The sequence below is a fragment of the Podarcis cretensis genome (assembly GCF_951804945.1).
Source record: "Podarcis cretensis genome assembly, chromosome: 10".
Taxonomy (NCBI): domain Eukaryota; kingdom Metazoa; phylum Chordata; class Lepidosauria; order Squamata; family Lacertidae; genus Podarcis; species Podarcis cretensis.
Window position 1 is genome coordinate 22,388,214 of NC_137179.1, and position 13,610 is coordinate 22,401,823.

Consider the following 13,610-nt stretch of genomic DNA (forward strand, 5'->3'; position numbering starts at 1 on the left):
GCAATCCACGCAGACGTGCCGCTGCAGGTTGCGCTCTTTGCATGTTGCGAACGGGCCTCCGAAATAGTTCTCGTTTGCAACCACTGTACTACAAAACGGCAACCAAAATCGCAGTGCAGGCTACTTTTTCCATTGCTCTTATCAGCAGCCGTGGCAATTTACACAATGCAAGCATGTGCTCTGCTGCACAGCAGAAAGATCTGTGGCAGCCTTCCTGCCAGCCTCGCTCCCTGAAACCATTTTGAACTGGAGATGCCAAGATCTGGCACCTGGGACCTTCTGAATGCAAAGAATGCCGCACGATCCGGGGCTGCAACGCTCAGTCATTTACTTGGTTAGATGAATCCCCGAAAAATGGAAAAGGCATCTCCAATTAATCAGGCAGTGTTTTTCATTTTATATATACATATATATATATATATATATATATATATATATATGCACAACTATTTTTAATGCATCATTTTTAATACCAGTGCCATCTCTACTATTCCCACCTGCACAAGAGAAAAGGAAAGAGCCCATCTTCTCCTAAGCGATGCCTGCAATTGTGAATACATCATTGAAAATGGAGGTAGCCACCCGATGTTCTCCAAAAGTTGCTGGACCACAACTGCCACCATCCCTGGCCATTAACCATTCCTGTGGGGACTGATGGGAGCTGGAGTCCAACAACATCTGGAGAGAGCTCTATGTTGGCTACCCCAATCCAGACCAGCTCCTACTCAGTACAAGAAAGCCACAGCCAGGACATTCCCAACACAGGACTGTCCAGCCTCTGCAAGGGGACCCCACCATGCCTTTCCATTGCTGAACAGTGTTTACCCTTAAGAAGTTTCTTCTCGTGTTCAGATGAAATCTACCCTCTGATTAACTAAAGCCCATTCAGCAGGCATCACCTGGGCAAAGGCTGTGGCTCAGTCGTAGAACATCTGCTTTGCATGCAGAAGGTTCAGGTTCAATCCCTGGCACCTCCGGGAAAGACTTCATGTCTGAAATTCAGGAGTGTTTCTGCCAGTCAGCATAGGGAATACTGAGTTAAATGGTCTGACTTGGTATGAGGCAAATTCTGCAATAAGCTTTTGAGAGCTCATCCAGAACAGTAAAAGGTTAAAATGGGGGCTTTGGGAGTTGTGGGTCCTGTCCTCCCCACACCCTCATCCACTGACATAGAAGCAGTAATCACACGATTCAAAGTTGGAGTTTACTCCTTATTAGCAAAAACACAATTTCCACAGACTTGGCTGAGGATCAGGCCTAATGAGCACTGGTGGTCTTCCTCCATGAAAATCAGTTGCTGAGACTGACAGTCCTCGCTTCCTCACAGCCATCTAGATCCCCTCCTCTCCAGAGCTTTCCCCAAGGAATCAGAGACTGCGCCTGCATGAAGCCTGACGCTGCTCTGCCCATTTCAGCCCTCTTCTGGTTCTGGGAGATGGGGGGTGGAGGGCAGCTCGTGGCAGCAGAAGGGAGAGACACCCATGACTTTGCACCAGCTTGATTTGTTTCTGCCTCTTGGCCTTACCTCCTCTCCTGCTTCCACTTCTGCCTCTTATCCTTATTCTCTGCCAGAAACTCTTCCTGCTCATTAAACCCTGCTACCTCTTCAGCTTCCGACACCTCCTCTTCCCAGTCTCCTCCCCCTGACCACTCATTCTGGTACCATAACCACTCCCTGGGCTCTAAGACTTCTTCCTGTGGAAGTTCCCTAGCTGGTTCCTCCCACCATTCCTCTGTGTTCAACCAGCCCATGCCCTCCACTCACCTGTGCTGCTGGAACTCTACCAGCAATGACTTCTCTAGCCTCGTTTCATTGGCTATCATGATCTCTGTGACTTGGTCATGCGGTGACCTGGACACGGATTCCGAAGGCAGAGCTGAGTGCTTGGAGGCCTCCAGGTGCCTGTCCCAGCTGTTGCTGCGATCTGAGAAGTGCTGTTCCTCCAGCGGGTGAGGAGGCCCCTCATAAGTCAGAAGACTCCTTGACCTCACTGTACAGAAAGAGGTAGGAGGGAGAGGGAATGAAGAACAGAAACCATTTTGGGCACAAAATGCAATGCAAATCCCCTTATGTCAGATCTAGCTCCTTAGGGCAGAGGCAAATCGTAGCTCCCTCTCCTTTTGGAAACTGAATAACTGCAGAACCACGAGAGAGATGCTCACTCACCTATAGAGGCTGTATATGACTCTGGCATGGAATGCTGGGATGGTAGCACTGCCTTTGTGATGGAGGATGTGGGACCGTAACTTTGGGAAAAGCTGCCAAAAATTATTGCGAAGCATAAAACTACCACCTGGTGGGGGGGGGGGGGAGAGAGGAAGGAAAGACACAGAGACTCAGTTATACTTGAGCCAACGAACAGAAATAAAGTCTTACAGCTCGAACATCAAATACAGAGCAATATCAAAACCAAGAAAATGATGTGTGGCTCAGAGGTGATTTCCTTCCCCAGGCTGCATTAATCATGAGACAGGATGCTTGAAACTAGGAGCGCAGATGCAATCCAGATTCAGCTCCACAGAAGGAGAGACGTTCCACATTAGTATGGCAATGCTGGAAGCTCTGCAGCCATTCCGCTCAGCAGAGCTACTTACTCGCAAAACTCAAAAAGGTAGGAAATCCATCTTGGCTAGACTAGGCTGTGACATGAATTTCAATGTTGTTTCATAACATCGCAGTGGGCACTTCCCAGGCTCCTCGCGACTCAACAGGCACACACAACCGTGAGTTTAAAAAGCAGCCTGACAGGACATGTTGGAAGAGGGAAAGCTCAGGCAGGAAGGGGAGAATTAATAGGAGCTCAAAGTGGGGGCTTGACTGGTAGATGCAGGGACAGCTGCTTAAAAAACAAAAACAACACCCAATTGCCCCTGTTGGATTCACACAGCAAGGACGGGGGGAGAGACAAGCACATTTCAGTTTTCGCCTGCCAAATAAAGCCAGCCTAGAAGCAAACGACACAGCTCTCTGGGGACAATATGACTTTGCAATGCTGCCGAGGGAATTGCATGGTTGAATGCTCACTGGCCAAAGAAAGCTAGTACATCAGGAAGAAGCACTTTTTAGCTTGAGATGAGAAGTGCAGGGGTTTTTTTATGTTAGGCAGAACATGTCATATTGGGGAGAAAGAAAGGCATACAGGAGATCTGAGATGGTTATTTTGGGGCTAGCCCACTGTGCAAAAGTTTAAAAATTGCATTTGTTGCTCTACGCGCTTCCCTCTTTGGCATAGCCCACCGCTGGCATGTGGCCCCTGGGCTGAAAAAGGTTCCCTGCCCCTGTGCCCCACCATGATGCAGTTCCTGCTAAACAATGTGTGACCCATCGATGGCCCAGGGAGGGACCTAAGGAGAAAAGGAATAGGCAGGACTCACCATGAGGCAGGTCCCCGTTTGCGTGCCGGCAGCTTTGCACGAGCGAGACACTTTGCCAGCCACCATGGCTTGGAGCCTCTGCAGTTGCTGCAGGAGTGTTCTGAAAGATGGAGAGCGGCAGAAATCAACGTGTGTTGGTCTGGGATTCTGCATTTCATGCACCACTCTTATTCTTTGCCCTTTGTCATATTCATACAACGTTTCAAGATTTGTTGTGCCTGCCAGTGAAGAGCCACACACCCAGAACACATAGAGGACTGTTTCTTCTTCTGGGGCGCTAGATCAGTTGAACCTGTACAGAGCAGAGGGCTTCTCCAGACAACCTGTTTATTGAGCATCCATTCCTACTACCTTGCACAAAGCTTACATGGAGGTTAAACTATGTCCGGCCTTTCTTGAGCATGCATCCCGATTAGTTTGGGATTAGGTTGTAAGAGAAGGAAGATCCATCCTGATCTGGTCGCAGGGTGTTTGTAAGAACGTAGGAGGAGCCTGCTGGATCAGGCCTATGGCCCACAGCATCCTGTTCCCTGCCTTTGAAAACCCGTTAATCATGAAACCTCCCCATTAATCATTCACACTTCTCAGGGGATTTCCCCATCACTTTCCTACCTGCAAAAGTCAGATTCTTATTTAAAGAAGATTTGTTGACCTGGGGCAGGTGTGGAAAACCTATGGCCCTCCAGATGTTGCTTAACTACAACTCCCATCATCCTCGACCACTGGCTACATTGACTGGGGCTCATGGGAGTTGTAGGTCAGCAGCATACAGAGGGCCACAGGTCCCCACCCCCTGTCCTCACCTGTCTCTGGGTGTCTCCAGACTGTCACTCTTCTGTGAGAGGGATTTAAGCGTGTGCCAGCAATTTGGGTATTAGCAATTACGAGTAGGCTAAAGCTCTCTGTTGACCTGCCACAACTAACCAATTAAAAAAGTAAAAAAAAAACAACTGCACACTTTATCTGGCAGCCTGGGGCCCTATAGTTTCGCTCTCAAGGAAAACAAACATACATGTTTTCAAGGTGCATGAATTATATTCTACACCATGGATGTGGTATAGAGGTCACTGAATTATCCCTTAAGAATTGGCCATGTTGCTTGGGGCTGATGGGAATTGGGAGTCCAACCGCACACATTCCCCAACCCTCTTCTACACACTTCAGTCCAATCTTTCTTTACATGCTCAAGTTACAAAATACATCCCCAGAGGTGCCTTTATAGCCAAATGTAAATTTGCCTTAAAAAAAACCCAACAACAACAACAACGACAACTAAGCAGCTCTCTAATTAGGGTCTGAATGAATTCAAGGGACTCTAGATGTTCAGGCTTAAATTAGGACTCATAATGCTCCCCCAGAGATCTATGTGGACCAGAACTCTTTCTTAATATTATTAATAACCCCTGCCCTTAAAAAAAATCTGCTCACCTGCAGCCTCCTATTTTGTAAAATTTAGGTGCCTTTTCTGAATGAAACGAGAGCATACTTTGAGCAGAAAAGTAGTGAGGGAATGCAGTGCTGAATCCATTCCCTAGCTGCCATTTCACAGAACCAAATCACTCCTGCTTACACCTTTCTTATGCAAGCATCCCTCTCTCTGTTTTGAAGCCCATGTGGGCAGGAGAGTGCCCCTGTTCTCAGGTCCTGCTTATGGGTTTCCCACAGGCATCTGGTTGGCCACTGTGAGAACAGAATGCTGGACTTGATGGGTCATTGGCCTGATCTCATGTACTTTGTTAGGGACGTGGGTGGCGCTGTGGGTTAAACCACAGAGCCTAGGGCTTGCCGATCAGAAGGTTGGCGGTTCGAATCCCTGCCACGGGGTGAGCTCCCTTTGCTCGGTCCCTGCTCCTGCCAATCTAGCAGTTTGAAAGCACATCAAAGTGCAAGTAGATAAATAGTTACCACTCCGGCGGGAAGGTAAACGGCATTTCCATGTGCTGCTCTGGTTCGCCAGAAGTGGCTTAGTCATGCTGGCCACATGACCCGGAAGCTGTACGCCTGCTCCCTTGGCCAGTAAAGTGAGATGAGTGCCACAACCCCAGAGTCGGTCATGACTGGACCTAATAGTCAGTTACCTTTATAGTTACCTTTACGTACTTTGTTAGGAGTGGCAAATTGCTGGCTGGAGAAGGAGGACAAGAGACCCTGACACATCTCTGCTCAACATTCCTCTGAAGCAGCTTTTCTCTTTATATAGAAGCCAGAATTAGTGCTCTGTTGCACACTGTGATATGCTTGAGTTGCAGAAACCCCTTGGAGATGGGAAGCTGCCACCATGTAATTGAAAGCAGAGGAGAAAAGGCTCCACAAATACGCTTGCCGTGTTCGCCGCGGGGATCGCTCTTTCTGCCCTCTGGCAAGTATCCCATCCATCATCTAGCATCACCCAACGCCAATTCTCCCTCTCAGCCAGGCCTGACTCTTGGGGAAAGAGACAGAATCTCTTCTGACTTTGCCTCCAAAGCTCAGGGCAAAGTCAGAGGTGAGACTCTGGCCTTTCCCAAGAGGACTGTGGTGGTGGTGCGGCAGGATGATCAGTGGAGACCACAAATCATTCCCAGTTTTCCAGACCAGCCCAAAAGTGGAGACCCTGTAAGCAGGGCTGGGAAACCCTGGAGAGCTGGTGTCAACAGTACTGGGCTAGACCCAGTCTACACAGCTGTGATTCGGCTTAAGTCAGCTTCCTATGTGCACTGTGCTGAATAGGAACATAAGATCAGGCCAATAGCACATCTAGGGCAGCATCCTGTTCTCACAGTGGCCAACCAGATGCCTGTGGGAAGCCTTTTAAAACAGGACTTGAGCACAACTCTCTCCGCACCTGTGATTCCCAGGAACTGGTATTCAGAGGCCTAGCTCACTGCCGCAGCATGTGCTTTGAACGCAGGAGATTCCAGGTTGAGCATCTCCAGGTTAGAAAGGATCAGGTGGCAGGAGAGGGGAAGGACCAAAGGAATAACAAGAAACTGAGATGAGCAGCTCATGTGCCGGGTCATGGCTACTTTACAACTCAGGATAAAACTTCTTTCAAACTTGAACGCTTCATTTGGATATAAAATGTGGTGCTAGGGGAATAAATCAAAGTCAAAAGCCTCGCTCATCTGCAGAGAAAAGACATTCTTCAGTTTACTGAAAACAATTCATTTTGGCAGCTATCTACTGAAAATGGAAGGGGTAGGCTAAGTGAGAAAAAGCCATTTAAGAAGTTAAAGAGGGAGAGGGGGGTGGGGAGTAGATGATACACTAAGAGGCCCCAGCAGTGCATCTTACTAAAATTCACAACGGTTTTGGTGAAGCAAGTACATGCATAGCTCAAAGAAGTGGGCGGGGGGAGGAGAAAAAGGTGAGAGCATAAAACAGGAACTCTGATGCTGAAAGAAATGGCATCTTTGCCTGACACACTTAGGGGGTGCAATTCAAAGAACTGCCTTCTCCAAAGCAGTGTGTGTGTGTGTACACACACATTTGCACTTCCCTGGCCAATGAGGGCTCAGCCATTTCACAGCTTTGCCTCCTGCCTTCCATTTAGCTTTATTTTTTCATTGTGCCCCCAGGGTGTGTGGGCCATGAGGTGCAAAGTGAAGATTACAGACAGCCCCCCCCCCTTCCAAAGATTGACAGTCAACAAACCAGAGGAGTGTAGCCTGCAGGACAGAATTCATGATCACAACTGAGGTGACCCAGGTTCAGAAGTTCACTGGCTGGCCTTTGGCCAGTTATTCTTGGCCTAGCTTAACAGGGATGTTGTGTGGATAAATGGGAAAACTCAATCTACTAGCCCATCCATAAGGAAATGGTCATAATCAACCATGGTAGCAGAAGTGGTGTGGCTAGTGTGCCTCTAGAGTGGATAAGAAAAGCCTTTCTAAAGCCTATTGTGGAAGAGAAGGGCAGCTGATTGACAAGGAAAGGGTGGAAGAGCTCTTCCAGTCACCATCTTTTTGATTTTCTGCCTTCTTTACACCCACTGTGTTTTAATGCTGAAGGATTGGGCAAAGTCAATGGTTTCTCCACACCCTATTCTAAAGGAAGCAGCCATTTAAGATAAATCAGTGCTGAATACCCACCCATTCCAAACCAATGTTCATGCAGCACAGACACCTGATCACCAGAAGGTTTATCAAGCAGTGCTAGCAGAAACCAGGGAGATTTAAAACCTTCATGTTTCATTTAAAGTATCAATCATGTGTTTTCTGGGAAAGAAGAAAACTAAGAAGTTCTGGTGGGTTGTTGTTGTTTCTGTCACTGCCCTGTAAATAAATAACTGTACAGTTGTACCTTGGTTCTCGAACTTAATCCGTTCCGGAAGTCCATTTGACTCCCGAAACCGTTCGAAAACCAAGGCGTGACTTCCGATTGGCTGCAGGAACTTCCTGCATTCAAGCAGAAGCTGCGTTGGACGTTCGGCTTCCAAAAAAACATTCACAAACCAGAACACTTACTTCTGGGTTTGCGGCGTTTGGGAGCCAATTTGTTCGGCAACTAAGCCATTTGAGAACCAAGGTACCACTGTGCAGAAGTCAATTATGGCATTTCTATAACTCGCTTTCTGAAGCCCCCTTTACACAGAGAGAAAGACCCTTTCAAAGACAGGTTTACTATTAAATTTAGTTAACAACCAGAAAAAGGACACTGGCACATCAACAAGGAAATGTCCAATTAAGTCTCAAAGCCATAATCTTAAGAGGCAATCTATTTAATAGGAACGCTGGAAAATGTATCAGATCAATTTCATTCTGCCAAAATGTGCAGCATCCCAGCAACGGCCCCTTCAAAAGGACTTGACCCCAACACATTTGCAAAAGAAAAAAGAAAGACCCGTGCTGGGCTGTTTGCCCGGCCATGCACATCTGCAGCAATCCCAAGTGTATCAAATGCCAATGCCAAATGGAGAGCAGGAATAGCTAAATTTCTTTTGGGATGGAGGGCTGCATGCATTCTTGGCCAATCAATTGTTTGCACACAGAAAGGACCAAAAACACTGCAGAACAAACCAAGTCACTTATATTGGATGCTGCCACTGCTAGAAGAGTACAGATCTTTGCAGATTTTAACATGTAACATATTGTCAAACACTGATGAAACTGGGGATGAAAATAGATAAGCGTATCTCAGTTGACCAAAGATGGTAAAAATCTCAAGAGCATCTTTATGCTATTTTAATGCAAATGGAGCTGAAGGAAGGTTCACTTGCAAGACATCTGAACCAGAAAACTCCAATCCAAATATTAAATTTAAAAATATTAGGACTTCCGGAGGCGGCGCGAACGGCAATGGCGATCCTCTTTACTTTGTGAAGAGGAGGCTCTGCGGAAACGGGTCGTCCGCTACGGCGAAGCGGAGACCCGCGTCGGAAAACCACAGGCAGAGATAGCCTGTGGCCGTGGGACTCGGCGGGCACCATTTGTGCGCCCAGAAACGCCAAAGGAACCCCGTAAGGAGCTCTGGAGTGTGAAAGGGCTAGCGCAGTGCTGTGAGTCAATCGCTCTTCCTGCAGAGACGAAGCCGCGAAGCTGCTGCCGGTGAGCGCTGACCTTTTTTCCTGGGACAATTCGGATATAAACCAACTACTCGTGAGTAGGTGAAGTTAATCGATTTTGAGACTAAATTTGTGGAAATTTGGCACTGAAGCGGGAGATGCAACCAGGAAGTCCGTCTCCCGGTTTTGTATATAGATTTTAAGCAGAGACTTTTAACTTTCTAATTGCCGTTGAACTATTTCTCTGAATAGCATCTTTCCAAGCATCAACTGGCTCTAATTTATTATGCTTGTGGACTATACCCTATACCTGTGGATATATCTTTCTTTTTTATGGATTTATAAATTCTTTGAGAGACAGTGACTGCAGCGGACTGCCAGATTGGTAGAGCTACTAAATTGCCAGAGCTGCCAGTCTGTTGGAACTGTTACAGTGGATTGCTACATGGAGTTGTTACACTAGAAACTTGCACTCTTTGAGACATTGTAAGGAATTAAGGCTTGGCTCTGCAAAAATTAAGAACCTCAGAAGGTCTTTGGAAGTTTGGGGCTGTTAGACATTGTTATTGAACTTTCTAGAGACTTTGAATTTTGGCATATTGCAAATTGTTTTTCCTTTGTGAAGAAACAGCCAGTCTTCCCCTAGTGGATTATTGAAAACTTGCAACGGCTGGGGGGAATTTTCCATCCAAGGGCTTGTGGATTCCCATGGGAACTGTTAATCATAAGACTGACCTTGGCACCTAGACAGTGGTGGGATGAGTGGGAAGACAAGATCAGCAAAAGCCAAAACACAACAAACTACGATAACTTCACAGCTGCGCAGATCATCGGTTCCTACAGTCTCCGTGACTCCACAGGAAGATTTAGAGCCAGCAAGGCCTGCAGGAATGGCCACAGGTGGAGACACATCAGTAACAGTATTGGATAAAATCCTTGGGAAACTAGATGATCTGTGTAAGCAAGTGAATGAACACTCATCTAAACTAGATCAGAACACTGCTAGTGTAAATAATTTGACACAACAAGTCGGCTTAAATGCACAGGCAATTGGGAAACTCTTAGAAACCACCACTGAAAATCGTAAAATTGCAGAGGAGGCTCAACGGAAAGTGGAAGCCGTGGAACAGGAAATAAAACCTATGCGTAAACAGATTGGTGACCATCAGGCATATCTTTCCATGGTGGATCTAAAAAGTAAAGAAAATAATTTGAGGCTGAGGTCAGTCCCAGAACTTGAAAAAGGAGACTTGAAGGAGTATCTGACAAAAGAATTTGCAGAACTTTGGTCTTTGGAAGAAGATAAGGATTTTAAAATAACAACTGCATTCAGGCTTGGAAGAGGAGGGAGGAAAGACAAGTCTAGAGACTGTCTGATCTCCCTCAGATCGAAAGAAGAAAGAGACAAGATACTGAATGCACACTATCAAAAGACCTTAACTATCCAGGATACCAATGTGGAAATCTACAAGGACATCCCGAAATATTTATTAGATCTTAGAGCTGATTACAAAGATTTGGTGACACTATTGAAAGGAAACAGCATCATTTTTAGATGGGAGTTCCCCCAGGGACTATCTTTCACTTTTAGGGGGAAGAAGGTTAAAATCAAATCAGCTGAAGACAGGGAAAAATTCCTGAGCCACTACGGAGAAGACCTTCAGAAAGGGATTGAAGTGGATCTGGACTACTAAGCTCTGTTCCCACACCTTTGGGATCTGTGGACCAGAAGTAAGTGACACCACCCAAAAGGAACAAGAAGGCTCCAGCATGGCCCTGCAACTAGTAACTTGGAATATTCATGGCTGTAATTGTCTGAAGAAAAGGAAGAGGATATTTCACATATTAAAAAAGGAGCAATTAGACTTAATTTGCCTACAGGAAACACATCTGACTAGGCTTCATAGGAAAGTTTTGATTAATAAGAGATTGGGTCAAGAATTTATTTCATCTGACAGAGTGAAGAAGAGAGGAGTTGTTATATATGCAAAAGAAAGCCTGTCACCGAAATTTCTTTTTAAAGATGAACAAGGAAGGATTGTGGCAATTGAAATTCAAGTACAAGGAGAATTTTTTTTGATTTTAGGAATATATGCACCAAATGAGGGAAAGTCGGAATTTTATAAGAAGTTGCATGAGAAAATGCTGGAGCACATTGACTACAACAACATCATTTTGATGGGAGATATGAACGGAGTGGTGTCCACGAACATGGACAAAGCACAAAGTCATAATATAACAAAAGAGGGCAGACTACCTAAGACTTTCTTTGAATTAACTGACAATATGGATCTGATTGATATTTGGAGAACTAAAAACCCCCTAGGAAGAGAAGGGACTTTCTTTTCTGAAGCTAAATTGACATGGACAAGAATTGACCAAATATGGATAACTAGAGGACTGGCACCAAAGACTAGAAAAGTGGAAATCTGCCCAAAAACATGCTCCGACCACAACGCCGTCAAGATGGAAATGAGATTAACTACAACTGGTTCCTTTAGATGGAGGATGAATGACACCTTATTAAGAGATCAAGAGATTGTTAAGAAGGCCCAAAAAAACTTGAAGGATTACTTTGAAGTTAATTTGAACACTACAGTGGAAAAAAGAATAATCTGGGACGCAAGTAAAGCAGTTATGAGGGGGTTTCTGATACAGCAGAATGCAATAAAGAGGAGAACCCAAAATGAGAAAAAAGACAAAATTTTGGAAAAAATAAAAGAAGGGGAAAAAAGGTTAAGATCGAAACCCAAGTCGCAGGAGATTTTGAGAGAAATTAAACTCTACCAAGTACAATATATGAAATTAGTAAATAAAGAAGTTGAATGGAAAATTAAACAAATGAAGCAGAAAACTTTTGAATCGGCAAATAAATGTGGAAAGTTGCTAGCATGGCAGCTGAAAAAAAGACAGAAGTTGAATACGGTAACCAACCTTGAGATAGAGGGGAGAAATATACAGAAACCTGAAGAGATTAGAAAGTGTTTCCAGAGATATTTTAAACAACTTTACACGCAGGGGCCGCAAAAAGAGTTTGACATAGACCAATTTTTAAAGATTAACGGATTACAAGAGCTATCTCAAGAAAATAAGATGATATTGAATTATGAAATAACAGAACAGGAGATTGAAGGTGCTATTCGGAATATGCAATTGGGCAAATCTCCAGGGCCGGACGGGTTAACCTCCAAATATTACAAGATGTTGAAAGACTATTTAATTCAACCACTAAAGGAGGTGTGTAATGAGATAATGGAGGGGAAGAAGGCACCAGATTCCTGGAAAGAAGCTTTCATCACGCTTATACCAAAATCCGAAGCTGAAAAGACACAACTTAAAAACTACCGTCCCATATCCCTGTTAAATGTGGATTATAAAATCTTTGCAGACATTTTGGCAAATAGACTGAAAAGAGTGTTAAATGAAGTAATACATAAGGACCAAGCAGGCTTTCTCCCTGGAAGGCATCTGTCTGACAATACAAGAAACATCATTGACATATTAGAGTTATTGCAGACGAATATAAATACAAAAGCAGTGTTAATTTTTATTGATGCGGAGAAGGCCTTTGACAACATTTCTTGGAGTTTTATGAAAAAAAATCTTAAGGGAATGGGTGTGGGACGAGGGTTCGAAAATAGCATAGAAGCAATATATTCGGAACAAAAAGCAAAATTGATAGTTAACAATGTGGTGTCAGAAGAGATTAAAATTGAAAAAGGAACGCGACAGGGGTGCCCTATCTCTCCATTGCTATTTATTTCGGTCCTGGAAGTGCTCCTGAATCTGATTAGGAGGGACCAGTTGATTAAAGGGGTTCAGGTCGGAGCTAAACAATAGAAACTTAAAGCCTTTGCAGATGACTTGGTCTTAACGTTACAGGAGCCAGAATCTAGTACGAAAAGAGTCTTAGAACTGATTCAGGAGTTTGGTCAGGTAGCAGGATTCAAATTAAATAAACAAAAAACTAAAGTATTGGAGAAAAATATGACTTCAATGGAAATAGAAAAGCTTCAGAAAGAGACAAATTTAAATGTGGTGAAGAAAGTGAAATACCTAGGGATAAATATGACAGCTAAAAACCTGAATTTATTTAAGGACAATTATGAAAAATGTTGGTCAGAGGTAAAGAAAGATTTAGAAACATGGTCAAACTTGAAACTCTCCTTGTTGGGCCGAATTGCCGCTATAAAGATGAATGTTTTGCCAAAAATGTTGTTTTTGTTTCAGACTTTGCAGATTGTGGACAGAATGGATTGTTTCAAGAGGTGGCAGCGAGATATTTCTAAATTTGTCTGGCAGGGCAAAAAGCCCAGAATAAAATTTAAAATATTAACCGATGCTAAAGAAAGAGGGGGGTTTGCCCTGCCAGACATGAAGCTTTACTATGAATCAGCAGCTTTCTGCTGGATTAAGGACTGGCTACTTCTTGAAAACACTGACATTCTAGACCTGGAAGGGTTTAATAATGCGTTTGGATGGCATGCATACTTGTGGTACGACAAGGTAAGGGTTCATAAAGTATTTAAGAACCATATTGTCAGGAGAGCAGTTTTTAATGTCTGGATAAGATATAAAGATTTGCTAGAAAATAAGACCCCAAGGTGGTTGTCACCTATGGAGGCTAAGGCTCTGAAAAAGCTCAATATGGAGGCCAAATGGCCGAAATATTGGGAGATATTAAAACAGGAAGGAAACACATGGAAATTGCAGAGCTTCGAGAAGCTAAAAGATAGAGTGCGAGATTGGCTAC

The 13,610-nt window shown here is 44.5% G+C and overlaps 1 protein-coding gene across 4 annotated transcripts in view; it reads right to left on the reverse strand.

The window, feature by feature from the left end:
* The window catches only part of CREB3L2 (cAMP responsive element binding protein 3 like 2), a 298,302-nt gene that overhangs the window by 212,625 nt on the left and 72,067 nt on the right, over positions 1-13,610 (reverse strand). For all 4 annotated transcript variants that reach the window (XR_013842796.1, XR_013842797.1, XM_079992718.1 and 1 more), the window contains exons 9-11: positions 3,376-3,475; positions 2,168-2,294; positions 1,766-1,991 (exon numbers count right to left, since the gene is read on the reverse strand). Coding sequence is in view for 2 of the 4 variants with exons in the window: in XM_079992718.1 (XP_079848844.1) it covers positions 1,766-1,991; positions 2,168-2,294; positions 3,376-3,475 (453 nt within the window). In the remaining 2 variants the exon portion in view is untranslated. The remainder of the gene's footprint in view (positions 1-1,765; positions 1,992-2,167; positions 2,295-3,375; positions 3,476-13,610) is intronic.